The sequence below is a fragment of the Seriola lalandi genome, unplaced genomic scaffold, assembly GCF_002814215.2.
Source record: "Seriola lalandi dorsalis isolate HSWRI2012SDOR001 ecotype SW California unplaced genomic scaffold, Sedor1 jcf7180002054692, whole genome shotgun sequence".
Classification (NCBI taxonomy): domain Eukaryota; kingdom Metazoa; phylum Chordata; class Actinopteri; order Carangiformes; family Carangidae; genus Seriola; species Seriola lalandi.
Window position 1 is genome coordinate 64,782 of NW_019525245.1, and position 20,136 is coordinate 84,917.

The 20,136-nt window shown below is 40.7% G+C and overlaps 3 protein-coding genes across 3 annotated transcripts in view; all 3 read left to right on the forward strand.

Annotated features, from left to right (window-relative positions):
- The window catches only part of col7a1 (collagen, type VII, alpha 1), an 86,111-nt gene that overhangs the window by 40,169 nt on the left and 25,806 nt on the right, over positions 1–20,136 (forward strand). The window lies entirely within an intron of this gene.
- On the forward strand, positions 270–8,831 carry LOC147818107 (uncharacterized). The gene is made up of 18 exons (XM_087178622.1): positions 270–345; positions 477–545; positions 3,235–3,270; positions 3,495–3,554; positions 3,670–3,714; positions 3,796–3,831; positions 5,529–5,564; positions 5,648–5,707; positions 5,818–5,943; positions 6,032–6,103; positions 6,642–6,677; positions 6,774–6,833; positions 6,953–6,997; positions 7,768–7,803; positions 7,986–8,021; positions 8,337–8,393; positions 8,496–8,567; positions 8,718–8,831. Exons 8-18 carry the CDS (start codon positions 5,666–5,668, stop codon positions 8,829–8,831), a joined length of 696 nt encoding a protein of 231 aa, XP_087034748.1. The 5' UTR covers positions 270–345; positions 477–545; positions 3,235–3,270; positions 3,495–3,554; positions 3,670–3,714; positions 3,796–3,831; positions 5,529–5,564; positions 5,648–5,665.
- LOC147818108 (uncharacterized) lies at positions 8,912–19,315 on the forward strand. Its single transcript, XM_087178618.1, has 15 exons — positions 8,912–8,948; positions 9,053–9,133; positions 9,839–9,892; positions 10,208–10,261; positions 10,366–10,428; positions 10,525–10,587; positions 10,780–10,896; positions 12,180–12,257; positions 12,793–12,846; positions 12,982–13,030; positions 13,254–15,452; positions 15,839–15,964; positions 16,897–17,064; positions 17,449–17,631; positions 17,706–19,315. Exons 2-11 carry the CDS (start codon positions 9,119–9,121, stop codon positions 13,268–13,270), a joined length of 564 nt encoding a protein of 187 aa, XP_087034744.1. The 5' UTR covers positions 8,912–8,948; positions 9,053–9,118; the 3' UTR covers positions 13,271–15,452; positions 15,839–15,964; positions 16,897–17,064; positions 17,449–17,631; positions 17,706–19,315.

The window sequence follows — 20,136 nt, forward strand, 5'->3', positions numbered from 1 at the left end:
GGGCAGGTGGTGAGTATGCAATCCCATCCGACTGCTACTGTTGCTACGCTGTGGAGCACAGTGAAGTGTAAATTTACTCCTAAACTCGTGTGAAATCTTCATAATCCATCCTTTTATAGTGTCAAAGGTGAATTGGACACAGAAGTGAAGACAAAAGATTTTGAAAAATTTGAAACCCCTTTAGTACACAGAAATGTAAATGTGACTGCACATGTTTATTATGAAATACATATTACATATAATGAAGTGCATCCTGCTCCTCAGGGTGAATCAGGTAAACCTGGAGTTCCTGGTAGAGATGGGGTGCCTGGCAAAGAAGGAATACCAGGATTACCAGGAAAACAGGTGTGTGTGTATATGTGTGTGTGTGTGTGTGTGCCTCAGTATGTGTCAGTGTTTATGTTGCATCTTGTGTATATGTGGTGTGTACTGTGTATCAGGTCATCCTCAGTATCATTGTTAAATTTGTTTCTCAGGGTATTACTGGACCTCCAGGCCAGTCAGGCTTAAAGGGGGAGCAGGGAGACAGCGGTCCTCCAGGAAAGGTGAGAACATGATGTACCTACTGAGCAGCTCCTGGAGAAAAGGACAGTCAATGAAATTGTTTTTTGGTTGCTTTTATTGGATATGATCCAGACTACAGCATGATTTGCCGCCTGAAGTAATAAAAAAATATATGTAGTATTATTAGCTTCCTACTGTGAGAGTTTTCATCTGATGCACAGCAGTAGGTGTCCACCTGGGGCTGGAGCTGCCTGTACAGCAAATGGTGTGCCATCAGGAGCCCCATTGTTGATTTATGTGCTACATCTAGCTGTCACTATAAACTCTGATATTTTAACTTAGATATCCCTGTTCAAAACACTCTGTGGTAATACAGCTTCCTCTGCTATCTGGGCTGTTGAAAGAGAAAATAGATCTGTATAAAACCTTTCAGCTATCTACTGTAATTTAAAATATCCAGCATAAGCATTCCCAGTCTCTTGGTAGTTTTTTGAGCTGATTAGGCAGTAATAAAAGAACTTAATCTCTCCATGCAAGCTGTCTCAGTGGGATATCTCTGTTATGTGACTGTATTTGATTGACATTTGAAGAGCAAATCTCGCAGAATTGAAGCAAAATTGGGGAAAACCCATGTTTAGGCTTGTAGTGCCTTCTACTCTAAAAATAATAGTGGAGCCAGCCATGAATATGAATTTTAGCTTAATCCTTTTATAAATGTATGTATCATATTTAAGCACTCTACCAGGCTGTAGTGTGGCATGAGCTGGTTTGGATTGTTTTATGCCTTTCAAATCATCTGTAAGATATAATGGTTGTAAATTACAGCTGTGGTTTGTCAGAACGTCATTTTGGACTCTGTCCCTAGATATAACATGAAAGAGAGCCTGGAGAGCTCTTGACATGTGTCATTGTGCCGTGCTTGTTCAGGGTATTGTGTGGTGGAGTCTGTCACAGTCAGCACAAAGGAATAACTCTGTACTCTTAGGACCCATCATTTTATCAAGCATAATAAAACTGGTAGGAACTGTCAAATCATAAAGAGCGGGCTGTTCCAGTGTAGCTGCTCCCATCTTCAGGTCAGCAGAACCATCAACTGACAAAGTCACAGACATCAATATTTTACTGTTTCTCCGAGCAACAGACACCTTAGTAGACTGTGCTCAACCTCCAAACATCAACTACCTTAACACTGACACTGAAGTATTTTTGCCTGCCAGTTGTCTTTCTCTGAATGATTGCAAACATCTGTTAATAGGGATCGGCTTGGCTTGACAAAGCTTGTGCCTATTCTTTGGATCTCAGTTAAGTCAAATTTCAGCTCAGTGAGACTGAAAATGACAGAGAAGGTCACAACATCATATAGAGTCTAAATTAATCTGTTCTTCCCATTTCAATATGTATATCATAATACTGCAGATATGAACACTAAATTGACTAATTATAGCCTGTTAACTTTTATTAAACTGCTGCCAAACTATTAGTTAACTGTGCATGTACCGGACTATCTCTTGTAAAATGATACGCTCTGTAATATAATTTGCTGTTGCTGTGCTGGTACAACAGATCTCCCCTTGTCTGAGCCACAAGCCATCAAGCTTTGTAGCCTGGAGCATCGCTTTTTGTAATGCAGAACTTGAATTTATCAGGTCACTGCCAGATTTCATGATGTCATATAATAGCACATACATTTATTATAACTGCAGCGTTTTCAGAGCCTTTCAAAAGGAATTCAGAGATGTGCTCATACAGATGTGGGAAAACTTTTACAGAGATAAAATGCTGGTTTGGCAGCATGTAGACAAGCTGAAGCTGTGCAGTTAAGCATCCAAAGCATGATTATTCAATCATGGACACACATTAGTCATCAACAACAATAAAACAGTTTCCTATCTGGAATTTTAGAAAAAAAAGTTGAACTCATCAAAATGGTTTTCGTCTGGCTCTCAGTATTCACAGTCATCCCTGCTCTTTGTAAAGCTGACACAAATTGCTACGAGCATCAAGGGAGCTGTTTGAGACTGCTGACAGCCTCAGGTTCAGCACCTTGGACAGAGCCATAGTGACAGTCAGTGAGTTCACCAGTTTGATAGATAACCAGGTAACACATGTCCCATTCCACCATTTGCTCATATACACACACACACACACACACACACACACACACACAGATGAAGTGTTATTGCATTTTTGCAGCTCCACAGTTGCATTTGGCTTCGATAATAGAAGAATTAAAAGCTTTCTAAAATACAGCTGTAGGCATTTTTTAGTGTCAGTTCTTTGGAGTCAGAGAGCTGGGCCTCCACTTTGCCTCAGTCATTCATTCTTCACCCTGGCAACTTCTCTTAGAAGTTGTCGTTCTGCCAAGACATTGCAGAGAAATGTGGGGAAACCAAGAAATCAATCAACCAAAATGTACCTGGAATTAATCATCACAGCCTGGTGTTTCTTTTAAACATTGTCAAGTACAACTGAATAGTCAACAGAGCAGATTAGATTTTCCAACATTTGCTGTTTTCTGATGTGCAATGGTTAAGCAGTAGGAGATTGCAGCATTCGTTGCTTATCTCTACCAAAGACATTAACCCTATTTATCGTTGAGACTGGTATGATCTTTGAACACCAAGACTTTTTAAATACATATTTATGTCTTTTCATGATCAAGAAGCCATATGATGCTGCACTGGTAATTGTATTACTACATTATTTCTAATTTTTTCTGCACTCTTACAGGCAGTGGCTGGACCTCCTGGACTCAAAGGAGAAAAGGTGAATAAATGGCAATGGCATCATGGATGTCGCTACGTAAACCTTTCCATTTTTCTATTTTAGCTGTGGCATTGACTGTTGCAATACAAATGAATGTAGATGCATAGTATATTCAATTAATGCAGCCTAGTCCAGAAATGAAAAACTAAAAACCTATATATGAGGAAGTACAACAGAGAAGCTGAGTGCAGCTGACAGTACTTTCCTGGTTCTGATTGACACAGGGTCTTCCTGGTCCAACACTACCAGGCACAACAGGAGAGAGAGGTCTACTTGGGGAAAAGGTGAGTCTGACCAAACCATTGTGCTAATGGTTCACTCTCAGCAATCGACACAAGACGGCGTGAAAATGTGAAGTGCTCTAATCATTAAACCTGTATGGTAACTACTGTCATTCAGGGTAACAGAGGAGACAAAGGTGCTGCTGGCATCAAAGGAGAAAGAGTGAGTATAATCAAGCAGGTCAACACACGTACTTAATGGTAACACAACATGTTCATAATGTGTTATCTGTCGTCGTACTAGGGAGTGGATGGTGAACCAGGAGACCCTGGAGAAGATGTGAGTAACCTTTTCATGGTCTGGTTTTAGACTTGTGCTAAATGTTGTCTCACTGTATATGGTTTTGTTGTTTTTTTGTCGACCCAAGGGGCTGATTCTGACGAGATTACAGCCATTTTTAAGTGCTAAATTTGCATTTTGGTAGTTGTTCATGGGAACTCCGTTGTTCATCGGAACAATCTGTGGTCCAAGAAGTGTCGATGCAAGTGGAGACTATCATTAGGCTGAAAAGACAAAGCAAACCTACCTATGTCAACAGCTGACAGATAGCAGACATTTTAGGAGTGGCCAAATCAACAATTCAGCAAGCTCAGCAAAATCAAAAAGCCTGGAAGACCACAGAAGACAATTAAAGTGGGTGATCGCAGAATTCGTGAAGAAAAAGCCCTTCACAACATCTAGCCAGCTCAAGAACGCTCTTGAGGAAGTAGGCATATCATTGACGTTTACAATCAAGAGACACCTTCATGAATGTAATACAGTGGGTTTACCACAAGGTGCAAACGACTGGCAACACTCAACAGAAAGGGGAGTTTAGACTTTGCCAGAAAACATCTGAAGAAGAATGCCTAGTACTGGAACCAGATTCTTTGGACAGATGAAACCAAGAGTAACTTACGCCAGAATTGTGGTGGAGACTGTTATGACATGGTGGGAATGTATGGCTGCCAAAGGAGTTTCTTAATGATGTGCCTACTGCTAGTGTATGGGCCTGTACTATTGGCTTAGATATAGTCAAATGCTGCAAAACTGATAGGATGGTAACATACTGCGAAAGCAACCCAAGAGCTTCTCAAGGCAAAGAAGTGGAATATTCTTCAATGGCCAAGTCGGTCACCTGACCTCAACCTAAATGAGCAAATGTGCTTTTCACTTACTGAAAACAAAACTGAAAGCAGGAAGACCCACAAACAAGCAACAACTGCACGCGACTGCAGTAAAAGCCTAGCAGGGCATCTTAAGGGAGGAAACTCATGATGTCCATTGGATTCAGAGGCAGCCATTGACTGCAAAGGATCTCCATCTAAGTGTTAAAAATAATCTTTATATTTATAATTATGTCATTATAATTATGTTTGTCCAATTACTTAGCCTCTTAAAATGGAGGGACTACATATAAAATGGAATTAAATAATTCCTAAACAGTTAATGCAGTATTTTTGTTAAACCACTTCAATTGCATCTTGATGTCCTCGTTCCAAATCCATTGTGGTGGTGTACAGATGCAAAATCACAAAAATTGTGTCACTGTCCAAATATTTACTGGCTTGACTTTATGTAATCACATCCCACTTAACCTTTACTAGCATGACATTTCTGTTATTCAGAGCCAGTAGAAAATCTTACCTTAATCAACTATTTTTCAATCACAGTGTGATTAAAGTCTTTAGACCTTCTATCTAAAAGTGTCAACTGTAATTGAGCCCAATCTCCTCTGAGGCTGGAGTTTTGACCATTTGTCGTCCTTGAGGTTGATGAGGCATGTTAACTGTGATTTCAAAGGAGGCGCTGACAGTACACACCAGTACTGATGGAACATGCCTTCACCAGCATAATAATGAATCCCAAATCGATATTTGGGGGACAACTAAAAATTTGCAACACTATTTAAATAGCACTTTATTATTATTAACAAAAAACATTAATTAGTATTTTGTTTTCTTCTTTTCACACCCCCTTATTTGTTTTTCATGCAGGGGGCACAAGGATCTCCTGGGACAAAAGGAGATAAGGTGAGCTTTTGCTGTGTGTTTTATTAATTTGCATGGAATTAAACAAAATCCATGTGACAGTTATAATAAAATGTGTGTTGCAGGGAGAGAAGGGCATAGGAATGGCAGGTCCTCCTGGTCGGGTTGGGCCTCAAGGTTTAAAAGTGAGTAACAGCGTGTGGTGCAGCAGAGGATGATTTATGTATTTACCTCTGTACTCAGTCAGTGTGGTTCACATGCCTCAGATCAAAATCTAACTGTGGCTGCATTTCAGGGGGATCCAGGCCTTCCTGGTCCAGCTGGTCCGCCAGGGCCACAGGGGAAGTCTGGTGATGCTGGACAGCCTGGTCCGAGAGGAGAAACTGGACAACCGGGACCTCTAGGACCACAGGGGGAGAGGGTCAGTGGAGCGGCTGATCACACAGTGCTGTATGCTTTTAGCCTTAATCTCTTTGGTATGATTTTCAACTAGTAAGTTTCATTTTCAGGGTCTCCAAGGCTTTGCAGGCCGTGCAGGAAATGTTGGAGCTCCTGGTCCTCCTGGTCCTACTGGAGAAGCAGTGAGTTTAAGTCATGGTTTTATTACACTGTGAGAAGTAGATAGGTTCAGAAGAAAGAATTACTATATTGACTTGACTTTTGATCCAGCTGGACTTGTGAATGGTTTTACGACAGCTTTTAGGTAGTTTTCTGAGTTGGGACATGTAGTTAGGTTGAAGGTTTGATATTTCTTACAGTTTGGGCAACCCTGTGCAAATGACATATTTTGCTGATTTTTGAAGCTAAAAGGACTAAATACAACCCCTTCACCAAAGAGACTTTAGCCTTCCTTCAAATGTTAATGCACTAGTTGTTTGTATTTCATGGACTTAAAAACAGAAAAACATTAAACAGGAATTGTGGTGTGTACACATGTTTGGGCACCTCAGTACTTATTTAATAAGAACTTTTGCATACAACTGTATAAAGGATTTATATTTTCAATAGGGACTCTTGGTTTAATCAGGTTTTGAAGTTAATATGTCTGAGAGAGAATGAGAGAAAAGAAGAACAGAAACAGATATATATATTTTATATGATCAATATCTTGTTTTCTAGGGCTCCCCTGGTACCAACGGGGTAAAAGGGGACAAGGTGACTATTCAAGCTGACATGTATTTCTTTCTACTTGCTCAAATGTAAAAAATGTTTTTTAATTTAAGTTCATATATGTATGATTTGTGATGCCAGGGAGAAGTTGGTGTTGGTGTCCCTGGTCCCAGAGGAGAGAGAGGAGATTCAGGGCCCAGAGTAAGACACTGGTTGCATTGCTATATCTTTGAAATTGTTATCAAATATGAACTTGCCTCCGGAGGATAAAAACTAACACTGTCATGTTTGTGTGTCTTCTTTTGTCTGTAATGTTGTAGGGCGAGGAGGGTCGTGCTGGCTTGGATGGGGAGAGAGGGCCAACAGTAAATATCAAGTGTTTCCTTTTTTATCCATCACTCAGGAACACGACATACATCAACAACAGCTGAATAAATCTTTTTTTTTTTTTTTATTTCCATGTGGTTATTATGGAAAAGCTTTTCTTTCCAAGGGCACAATGGATTTCTTAGACTATCAACTAATTACACTGCTGGTCTTCCCTTACAGTGTTGCAACATATTTTGAAGCACCTTCAACAGGAATCTGGTCTACTTGTCATCACTGTTTAGTCAGACTTTAAAGGAGCTATTTGTAAGTTTTGCTATTGCTACATAGCCAAAATTAGTATAGACAGCTACTTACTTACCAGCCTTGCCAAGAACTTCAGCCAATTTTGTGTTTACAATACAAATAGGAGTGCTACTTCTTCAGGGCATACTGGACGCTCCAGTGACTTGTGGTTAGCATGCTAACTTCAGTAGAAGAAGGGAAGTGATAAAAATAGAAAAAAGAACAACTGCTGGAGACTGTACTTGGCGAGTAAAAAAAAGTTTGATACTGAACTCACGATGTTTCTTGTTTACTTACTTTACTGTAAATAAAGTAAGTAAACAGCTATGCTAACATTGGCTGTGTAGCAATAGTAAAACTTTAAAAAATAGCCCTTTTAAACACTAGGGAGTTATGACATTGTTGTAATTTCAGTTTTGTTGTCTGACAAAGGAAAACTAGCTTAGGAGTTTTTTTTTTTGTTGTTGTTTTTAATTGTGGAGCCATATATAATGGAGCATGTGTGTGTCTGTGTGTTTTCCAGGGTCCCCCAGGGAGTCGTGGTGCTCGGGGAGAGAAGGTGAATACTACAAGTTCTTTCCCTTTCCTGTTTATATGTGTGATTGTTGCTCTGTTTCAAATACATGGGCCACACATGGTCATCGAACAGGCTGTGGGGTGCGGCACCGCGTAGGTCCTAGAGCAGCTGCTAGTTGCAGCATCTGAATTAAATGTTTTGCTTTCAATCTTTTTTTTTTTCAGGGAGATGTTGGACTGCAAGGTGACAAAGGAGAAAAGGTGTGTGCATTTTAATACCTAATAAGCTCCACTACTGCTCACTGTCTTTCTCTTTTTCTATATGTGTGTGTGTGTGTGTGTGTGTGTGTGTGTGTGTGTGTGTGTGTGTGTGTGTGTGTGTGTGTGTATAAGACGACAATGACACAAAAATGGAGGAGGAAAGAAATGCTATGTTGGCAGTTTACACACGATGTAAATGAACTGTGATACTACAAGTGACACAGCTTAAGAAAAGGCAACATGGTGAAACATTGTGTGTTGATGTTTTGGCTTTGGGGTGAAGCCAGATGTTTACAGCTGTGCCTTCACTCACAGGGGGACACTGTGCTGGTTGGAGGGCCTAATGGAGAAAAGGGCAACAAAGGAGAAACAGTCAGTGAACACTTGGATGTGACAAACTGTTTATTATAGTGAAATCTCCACTTACGTTCTTGTTAAATATTCTTTTTCTTATGTGTTTGGTTTCTGTTTCAGGGTGACCGAGGGCCCAAAGGTGTGCAGGGAGAAAAAGGAGCGAAGGGTCAAGAGGGACCTCCAGGGTTGCAGGTACTTAACTTAACTCTAATGCAAGCACAAAATTACACTTAGGCAATACTCTGATATTGCAATAACCAAAACCCTTGATGTAATGTCATTGTATTGATATTATAAATTAGCAGTATGTATATTCCGGTATATGTGTGAATTTGACATTAGGGTCTGAGGGGAGAACCAGGAGAAAGAGGATCCACTGGATTCCCAGGTGCCCGTGGCCCTGGTGGACAGAAGGCAAGTGACACTTTGTATTCTATTGTGATTAAATCATTATAATTAATAGCAAAGCCAGTCAGTTGTCAGTGCACATAATACTTTCACAGTTATAATTACTGTAATTCTGTTTCCTCTCTGCAGGGAGAAGCCGGTCAACCTGGAGTACCTGGTGAATCGGTCTGTAATTTTACTTCCATCCAAATACAGCACCTTCATTTTCTGTGTTTTCTGGGATGTCTCTCTATAGTGACCGAACTGTGGATTTCTGTTTTTTCTTCCAGGGTTTACCAGGAAAAGATGGGCTGGCAGGGCTTAGGGGAGAGAAGGGAGAGATTGGTATCACAGGCATGAGAGGAATCAAGGTATTTTCTGTGTGTGTGTGTGTGTGCGTGCGTGCGTGCGTGTGTGCGTGCGTGCGTGCGTGCGTGCGTGCGTGCGTGCGTGCGTGTGTGTATGTGTGTGTGCGCGTGACGTTAACTCCTGCAACTTTGGTAAAAGACACACAAACAAATTCTTTCTACAGTTGTGACTCAACTCTCATTGACCATCAAACAGCTTTTGTTGTGAGGACCAGCCAAAATGACAATGATGGTTTCCAAAACAAAATTTGTCCACACAACCAAAGAAAGACATGTGTACACACACACACACACACACACACATACTTACATATATATAACTATTGCATACACACAGGTCTGTGTAGTCATGTTCACTTGAACGTTTAGGGTGAATGTGAGTAAATTCATTTACTTTGCAAGTAATTCTGGGGCTCAGATTTTCCATTATATCTTTCGTACTTTTTTTGCCTGTGTGGAAAATTTCATTCATAAAGGTCTTAAAAAGGTTTTAAAAAGTCTTACATGTAACCTGCCGAAATCCTGCATATCGGCTGTTGTTGGAAAATTTGTTGCACACGGTGGTTTTTGTTCATGTACATGGAGATTCAGCCTGAGTGTCAGATGTATGGATGAGCTTTGTCCAGTTGGTTTGGTGCAGTTTGTCCTTTTGTGACTCATGAGTCTCTTCATGTGTCTCTGTCAATGATGAATATTTCTTTTTTCTAGGGTGACCGAGGACCCAAGGGGGTGTGTGGAGGCGATGGACCCAGAGGAGAGAAGGTGAGATTGGGACAGAGAGAAAAATGGGATATGGTAGGAGGAAGATGACAAGAAGCAACTATGAATGAAAAATTGTATCGTGATAATTTCATACTGTGAGGTTTTTATTCTTTTATAACAATAAACAGAAACATATTAAGATTTAAGTGCCAGCTGACGGTATTTGAGGCTAGTGAATGAATTATTGAGAAGTCTATTGCCCTGTTGTGATTATATGTTAAACTCAGATAGGTTAATTGGATAATCGGTCGGATTCATATGAGTCATATTTTGCATGTGAAGTAAAATGAAATAAACAAATGTTTTTGTGTTCAGGGGGATGCTGGTATTCATGGACGATCAGGCCTACCAGGAAGAAAAGGTGAACAGGTATGACTCATCTGTAGACAAACAGGCGTCATGTGGTGTATTACATGTCTTTGTGCTCTTCATAGAGATTGCTCATCTTCAGATATGCTCTCCTTGTTTTCCAGGGGGATATCGGACCTCCTGGGGCCCCTGGGACCCCTGGAAAAGAGGGGCTTGTCGGCCCCAAGGTATTTAAAGTGTTATGGCAAACTTTTCTTTAAACTATTTTCAAACTGTAACTGTCTCTAAATGTGAAATCTAACTGCTTTTCTATGTCTGTGTAGGGTGACCGTGGCTTTGACGGGGTTGCAGGACCCAAAGGAGCTCAGGGAGAGAAAGGTGAAAGAGTGAGTATAACTTATAATTTAAACTTCTCTAGCACTGTATATATACAGGTCTGAAAGTAACCTCTTGATAATCAGGCTGTGCACTGTAGCTAATCTTCATATTCTGCATGTGCTTTCAGAAGCACAGTGTCATTCATCCTCATGATAGGAAACCTTGGGATTCGTAACTAACAGTCTCTGTGCTTCATACAGGGTCCATCTGGTATACCTGGTCCTCCTGGTCCCAGAGGAGGGGATGGGCCCCCTGGCCTTACTGGTCCTCAGGGACCAGCTGGTGGTAAAGGCCCTGAGGGGCTCCAGGGACAGAAGGTGAGTAGTCATACTTTGGCTTTGGATAATTTGAAACGTTGGTCATGTCTTATCTGGTTTTGAAAAGCATAGAGAACTAAAGTTTATTCCTATTATTATTATTAGTAGTAGTAGTAGTATTAGTAGTAGTATTATTAGGTCTATTGAAGGGACGATAAGATATTTCAACAATCCCTTGTTACACCAGCAAATGGGTGCAGCATCACTTATGACTGTGCACAGATTTGATGGGGTCCTAGCAGAGAAAAATACATAATAGAAGCAAGACTAGATGAAAGTATGAATTACATCACAAAGCAGCTGTCAGAGGTGTCTGAGCAGTATAATGGCAACCAAGATAAAACTTTTGTTTTTGACACTTTCAAGTTTGACGTAAGACTGATATTAAAAGAATACAGTCTCTTTGTATTTCTCCTTGGATTGTTCTCCTCTTTCTTCTTCACCTGACTGGTAGTTTTGTTTGGTTACTGTGTATTGCTTCATGACGACTGACAGTTTGATTGGCCCTACGTTTGACTGACTTGTCTGCTTCATCATCAAGTAAATAAAGAAAGTGGGAAACAAAAAAGCAGGAACTTATCAAGTCTTGATTCAACCTACTTCCATTATTTTCAGAAAACAATAAAGTATTTTATGTTGATACAGCATGGAAAGAAGGAAGTATTCTCTGTAGCCTTAATGTCTGCATCATAATGAAATCACATTTGGTTAGTGTGTGTGTGGACTGAAGCAGCATAAGTACAGTGCATAACAATGTGTTTGGAAAAACTATTCCTATGGAAAAGGTGTGTAACGTTATCCTTCTTTGTTTTCAATGAAACTATACAGGCAAATGCAGTACCACCTGTCCAGTGATTGTGTATGGGACGTTGTTGCTGTGTGAAAACCTTATGCCCAACATTTTACCATTCTAACTTTTTTATACCACACTGGCGACAGGTGTGACTGGAGACATTATGTTTTCGGTTTGTCCATCCGTCCGTCCGTCCGTCCTATTCTCGTGGACGCGATATCTCAGCAATGCCTTTTAGGGAATTTCTTGAAATTTGGTACAAATGTTAAGTTGTACTCAAGAATGAATTAGATTTTGGTGGTTAAAGGTCAAAGGTCACTGTGACTGCACAAAATACGTTTTTAGTCATAACTCTAGAATTCACTGGACTGGTTGGCAGAGGCACACAACATTGAGGCGATAATTCTGGTTAATTACTTTTAAGTTTGATGCTACATGTGTCTACTGTAGATGTGTTGTATGTTGTAAAGTTGTTTTGCCTGTTTGTCAGGGAGAGAGAGGGCCAGTTGGTCCTGCCACGGTCGGTCCACGCGGTATCCCAGGTATCCCAGGAGAGAGAGGAGAGCAGGTTAGTATCACACTTGTCTGCCTCTGTCTTTTGGTTGTTTTCTTGGTAACCATCTTAGAAAAGAAACTACTTGCTGAGGTCAGAAAAATTCTGTAAAACTTACCAAAAACACCTGAGAATCATCACTCAGCACTGAATTACAGTGCTGAGTGATGCATGTCAGTATTGCAGATTTCCCATTGTCCCAAATGGAGACAGTCTCTCAGGAAGGCTAAATTCTCTTGCTGTCATGAGCCCCTTAGCAACAGGATTTGTCGCTTTCACAGTTATACCTGTATGCACCAAAACTGGTTATATAAAATGACAACCACATATTGTATTGAATTTTAGGAACTCAGGAACCATGTAAAAGGCATCAAGACAGACAAACCAAATATATTTAATTTTTTACTGTTTCTATACAAGTTACTATTGCTGATTTTAACCTTTCACTTTTACTTTGTATTTAGTTCACATGCTGCATCTGGTTTCAGTCAAATGAATTAATGTACTGCAAGCCTTGTGTTGTGTGTTCTAATACCTGTCCGTGTTGCAGGGAGAGATGGGCCTAGATGGAGCAAAGGGAGACAGAGGAGAGCCAGGCATGACGGTCAGTGCTTGATCCTTACTGCAGGGCTCAATCTGAAAAGACTGACACCAAACGACACACACATACACAGAATTGTTATTGGGCTCGTGTTTCTAAGTGCATTTTGTCTTGTATCCATCTTTATTTTGTGTTCAGGAGAATGAGATCAGAGATTATGTTCGCTCAGAGATGAATCAGCACTGTGGTGAGTCTTTCATGTAGCCGGCATTGCCAATTTATAAAGTTGAACCAAGTTGAACGTCCAATGGTAATCACAGCACATGTGTCACAGCCTCAGCTAAACTCTATGAAAGCATAATACAAAAAAAGCTGTAGAGAATTACTGCATTGCCATGACTCTTTAAATTGACTGATTTTATTATTCCCTCTCTTTCTGGTTCTTTCTGGTCCATCTACCTGATGCTCAGCGTGTGGAGGTGAGTGAGCCATTCGACTGTAGCAGAGGAGAGAGAGGTGGACAGAAGGGCTGTGATTTAGCATGAGTCCCAGCAGTATACTGTACCACATATGCTGCTGCAGAGTCTGTAGTGAGAACAGTTAGTCTCATTTAGTATACTTTTTCAAAAAATGGAGCGCATTTGCCCTCATTTTAACAATTGTGTTCGGTTAAATTTAGTAACATGCATTTTCATTTAAACTCACACAAAAACTATGTATATAGTATAGTTTGTCATTTGTTTGAATGATTTTGCATAACAAAACAGTGTGAAATGAGAAAGAAAGACAAATCGTGACAAATCGCGGAAGCTTCATTACCACAACCTGCTGCCCTACACGGCATTCTCAACTGTCTTTCTTCCATGTGCCGAACGCATCCAAACGGCAGTTCTGTGAGATAGGCCTACCTCTCTGAGTTTTCAGAGAACTGGGGTTACCTAGGAAACCAAATATTCTCTGTCAACCATTCCCAAATGGCATGTTCCGAAGCCCATAATACCTCAACCCAGGAAGGTCCATGCCCTCCCCATCGGCTAGCACACAGTTGGATGGACTAACACTAAGGACAGACTGCTGCAAACCTCAGAAACTTTCTGTATGCTGCATATATGCTTATGTGAAAATAAGCATCTTGCACATCTATTTATTTAAACCAGTCCCCTCGTCAAATCAAGTGAACAGGACATTGTGGAGGAAGACTGGCATCCTCACTGTCGTCCTCATTCTCCTCGCCGAGCAGATCCAAATTAGAATCCTCTTCCTCTCCACCACCATGCTTATCCCCCGAGTCAAGGAGCTGATTAAACAGAGGGAGGAAAACTGCATTGTCGTCCCCCACCATATCCCCTCAGTATGTGCTAACCGAGGTCGGTTTATCCTTTGGGTTTTGCCACTGCGTCGGAAAGGAGGGGGCATCCCTTGAGGCCGCCAAGACACACGCAAAGCGCCAGGATGTTGGTTGGTATGACACTGCGTTGCTTGCATCATCCGCTATCTGCAAGCAACGCCTGGGCACGCTTAACACCCATACACGTGATGCAAAGGGGATGGATTCCCCTCCCCAACATGGTGAAACTGCTGGCAGCTGGGCAAGGATGCGACGTGACTCTACACCCACACAAGCACACTTTGACATGTTAACCTGTTAGCCGACGCGAGATCAGGTGCAGGTCCGTCACGATGCAGTAACCACCACCTGAACACAACCAACTTTTGTTGACTAAAAGACGCAAAGTAACCTTGAGAACTGTTAAATCCCAACAACATGTCCACACTCACAGACTACTTTCCAAATCCAAAATCAGGACAGCTGAACAAGTCAAGTGATCTTCATGAGGAAGAAAGCAGGAATTCCATGTAGGGGCTGCAGGCTCTTATAAAAGGGGTTGGGCTGGCTCATGCGGCTCAGATGATTGGTATGTCCCCTCACAGATGTGGTTAGTGTAGCTTCTGTGATTGGCCAAGTGGCACTTCCGATAGTGAGATACAGAGCAAGTTTTGAAAGAGAAGTTTTGAGTTTGTTGTTGAAGCTGTTTAATCAATGCCAGATCATGTCAGTGTTATAAATCAACACTTGCAGTACCATGAGATAAGCCACGGGGTGGCAGGCTGTTATTTAATATGCAGCACTACTGAGAATGAGGCCAAAACAAACATTTAACCCATGTTTAGTGTATTTATTATTACCCAAAAAATTGTTACTCAAGTCAAAGAATATTTGACTAGAGTGCGACACAAGTCCATAATGGTAGTGACTTGAGTCCTTAAAGGATTACAACCAGTTTTTGGAAGATACCTCATGTTGACCAGTCTTGCAAAAATTTGGTAAATCCTTTTAGTTGGTGTGTATGTTGGAATGGTGGAATGATTTTTTGTGGGGCTTTGGGATTGTTGTTTGCTCGTGTGTCTAAAGGTTTTACTACCAGAATGTTCTGTCTTTCCTTTTTTTTCATCATATTGCCTTTCTGGTCCTCCTTTTTCTCCCTCCTGTGTAACACTCACCTGGTCCCTCTTGCTCCCCAAATTCTGTCTCTGCTCCCTCGGTGTCCCTGTTCGCTCCTCCTTGTCCTATCTGGCTCTCTCAGGTTCAGGCCTGGACACTCGGTCCCGGCCCGCAGTCAGGGCTCGGCCTGCACCAGAGCAACAACTGGTCCTGAAGGGTGAGGAGGGTGAGTGTGTCCGTCCATCGCTCTGCCTGTCGGCCTCAGTCTGTCTGTCTGCGTGTCCGTCCCTAACAAACAGGATCAAGCTGGTGGTGCTACGTCTGGAGACCTCTGAATATTGGGTGGTTTTCTCATCAAGAAAACAGAGGACTCCATTTGTGTTTTATGTGTCTGACTTATGTGATACATATTCGATATCTCTGATTACATCCAGAAAAAATACAAATGTTAAGGTATACTATAGGCTCTATACTGACTGTACTGTAACTGATACGGGGCTTTTTGTGTTGAGTTAATGTGGTCGAGAGACCTCCCTCTATCTGAAGCTTGGAGGCTGGCAGGCTGAGGTGTTACATGGATCTCTGACCTGTGTGGTGCTGCTCTTCTTTCAGGCCGTGAGGTGCGTGTGGTGGTGAACACCAATGACCCAGACTACGAGCACGTTTACTCCATCGAGGCCTACGACGACCCATTGGATGAACTGCTCTACTTCACTCCTTCTGCCAATCTTAGTGACGGTACCGTGTGTTTCATTGTCCATTGCTATCATGAAGTGATGTAGCATTTACTGACACAGTGAGCACTATCTAAGCCAGTCTGGTCTCACAAATGTTTGTGACATGCTGTTTCTGTTTTCTGCTTGAAAGTGAAAGACATACAGTATATGTTCTCAAAATAAAAGACATCTGATGCTTCAACACTTCCACAAACATATGGGATGAAAGTTTTGACCCTTGATCACTCTGAATTACCTTAGAAATGCCAAAACACAGACTTGGTTGTAATTGACCTCAATGGATAAGCCGCACGATACCTGGTGCGCTTACACACCGTAAGCACATATTCACTACCAGACTTGGCACATGGACCCACACTGTCCACAATGAGGTGTGTAAAAGGTTACTCCAATATTTTTGTCCAATATAACTAAATAATAACATCTATTATTGCACTGTGCCAAAGTCTGGGTTTCCATATCTTCACAATGGAGTAAAATGTTATTATGATCATACGACACAATGGACATTAATATGAGAATAAGAATCAGGTTGACAAATACAAAGATTTCCGGCATCAATCTAATCATTTTAGTCAACTAACAAATTTCTAGTTATGTCACGTAATTTAGTTTATTCAATCAGCACATAATCAAATTTGCGCTGGAGAAGCGTGTCTCATATTGTGTCTGCGTTTCACTCTATGCTCATTCAATAAGATTATGAGACTGTGTTGGCCTTGAATAATTGTCACCTAGCCTGCTATAAGCGAACACCATCCTGAGTCTGTGACCTTTCATGTTGATTGTGGCCCTGTTATCACATTAACATCTTTTTCTCATTTTTTCCATTTCTACTGAATGTGTCTTTACTGTGTGTGTGTGTGTGTGTGTGTGTGTGTGTGTGTGTGTGTGTGTGTGTGTGTCTGTGTGTGTGTGTGTGTGTGTTGACAGGTGAGGCTGTCAAAGAGGAATCAGAGAAAACAGTTAAAGTTAAACCAAACAAAGCAGCCAGTGAAAAGAAAACACCAACAGTTGGTGGTCAGAAAGCAGTCAGAGTTGCACCTCTGAAAGCAGTCAAGTCCAGATCAGTCAGGTCCAAGAGAAGAGTCAAGGGGGAAGGTAAACCACCGTCCTGATTTGGGATTTATAAAGGTTTAATTCTGCCCTCCTGCCTTCCTGGTGTCTGGCCCTCTCTGTATGTCTCAGGCTGCCGGCTGTTCTGTTGATTTAGAGGCATATATGCTTCCAGTAAAATAACATACAAAGAATAAGATATCACTGCTAATTTCTTTATTTTCATTTAAAACTATGTAAAATAACTGAAATAAACAGGTTGGTTTTGATTGGGTTTTAACCTCAGTGGTCATGAGTGCTTGTTTTGGGTCCCCTGTTGGTACCGCTGCTCTGCTTCTGCTCCTTTTTGCCTGGCCTGCCCTTTTCTCATTGTGCATGCCTCTTTGTGTCTACATGTGCACGCTCTTTATGTGTGTTTGTGTTCTGCAGCTCCAGCAGACCTGTGCCAGCTCCCCATGGAGGAGGGCAGTTGTGGACGTTACACTCTGCGCTGGTACTTTAACAGTCAGGCTCAGGCCTGCAGGCCCTTCATCTACAGCGGCTGTGAAGGAAACGACAACCGCTTCCTCCACTTGGAGGAGTGCGAAGAGGTCTGCCTTGGGGAGACTGAAGGTAATTAATCACACACACTCTAGTTTATGTCAGATATTCAATGTATGCTCTCTAACAAATGATCTGTTGTGCAGGTTCTCGTCCCTTGAAGGCAGCACGATGATTGTGGCCAGTTCTTCCTCAGCCACAGGAATGTTCGCCTTCATATAGCTTTTATACATCATTATTTTGTCAAATGTCAATGGTCAAGATTTGCTTTTGTTTATTTATTGTTTCTTTAATCCAACCAAATTGTACCCCAGGTTCAGAGGGGATACCAGAGGCCTCCTTGGTTTATGTTCTTAAAACTATGCAAAAAAATCTAGAAAACAATCTGCCTGTTTATACCACTGTTTCTTGTTGCCTTAAAAATCACCAATAAAAATGGTGATGATCAGACATCTGTTAAAGCTGACACATACTGTTAATTATAATTGAACTTACTATGTCTCAGTTGTGTAGTTGTCTTTGTAATCATGATTTTAAATACATGTAGCTGTTGTCTGAATTGTAACGTGTCGGAGAGGAACGAGAAAATGTAAAAAAAATAATGAAAACTAAACACACAGCTGCATTATAAAAGAGGAATGCAAATAGACACTCAGCAACATTGAATGAAAAACATACAACAGGTGTTCAATAACAGGACAGTCCACACCCTTTATGAACTTACCAAATTGGTACATACTACGAGGATGTTGTGTAATAAGGTTCTTTATTTACTCTTGGTCACTCCTTGTAGCAAAATAGGCCGAGTTGTGGGTTCTGGAAGTATGTTCTTCTTTGTAAATGGGCATTTTTAAGTTTTCTTGTAATGTTCCTCAACCTAGAAACACCTGAGCTACCTGGATAACAACAATATTTGAGCTTCAGCGTTGTAAGAAATCATGTCTCTTCAGTCAGTTTGGTGAGAAAATGCCTCTAAAATCTAAAGTATTTAGTAGCAACCTCCACAGCCATTCCTATAGAGAAGACCCAAAAAGTAAAGAATTGACACTGAAGCCAAAAAATAATCGATTTACACAGTAAAAAAAAGTAATTGAAAGAAAGTGTATAAATCTAGATGAATCTATATAAATATAGACCAAAATCATACAATAAGATAAATTATAAAATCATTTATAAAATTAGCAATACACAAACATTTTTAAGTTATTTGATTAGATGGTTTCTTACTGCAGTGCACCTTGGGAGTTGAAATTGACTTCTCTTCCATAATGTTTATGTACACAGGCCTCTATGTTTTACCTTTTTATGAAATACATGATTGTAATAAATTAATCCAACCAGATGATCCCATGCCTTGAAAGTTCTTTAATTATAGGTCATTGAATGTTATCTATGCAGAAACTTTTACTTCCAGAACCTTTGATGCTGGAAATAACTCCTCTTACCTCTCCACACAATAATAACATACACCACAAATATATTAGGTTATTACTATCAATAGTCTATACATTTATTAAATATGAAGAATCGAGCACAATATTCTGCCAATATTTTGTACATATTGTTTTTATTATTTGAGGAAAGTTGTGTATCACGACTGCATGTTAACCTGCCAGAAAAAAGGTGCTATTTTCAAAGGTATTTTTATACTGTTTATTGAATATGGAAGCTTGTGTTTTTGTGTGGTACAAACCATTTTGTTTCTGGAACATTTTAATAAGCATTTCTAATAAACCAAATGTTTGAGAAAAACAAAGTTGGATTTGTTGGCCATGACTCCGTCTCCCTTGGTCTTTCCATTCTTTCTAGTTTCTGCCCTCAGTTGATTTGCCTTGGTGGAAGACACACTCCATATCCATAACAGGCCTCACACCTCTATTTAATTTGAAAAGTTATCTCAGTCAGCATCTTATCATGGTGTAGACTTGCATGTGTTGGCAGAGGCTGTGTGACAGCTTCAACAAATTATGCACACTGTGGAAAGGACAAGATCATGACACACTGACCGTGATTGTGGATGTAAAGACAAAAAGATTGAAGTGACCTCAAATGGCTCAGGTGATGGACAAAGACAGACCATTGTGCAAACTGCAACAATATCACACTGAACTACCATCATCTGGAATACTGACCTTAAAACAAATTATGTTGGCATTTTATTTGAAGACTGGTATTATTTAATATTCAGGTTTTCTGTGTTGAAATTGGTTGAAGAATGGTATTGGAGTTACTTTGCAACTATAAGTTTGTGACTGCAACTGCCAATCTTGTGGGAATGCTTTCCACAAGAGTTTAGCACTGAGCTGCAGGGCCTTGCTCTCATTCAGCCACTGTCACTGAGTGACTGACTGACTGACTGACTGACTGACTGACTGACTGACTGACTGAGTAATGAAGTCAACTATTGGTAAACCAGCCAAGTGTTTCAGTGTTTATGTAGCCAAAACCACAGCACAGCCATGAATACACTGATTTTGAGTGAGTGAGAGGCCTCAATTATTATAACACATGATCATTTCCTAAAGTTTAGTCTTTAATCTGAGTTTTATTTAAATGTTAATACATGTCTGGATGTGA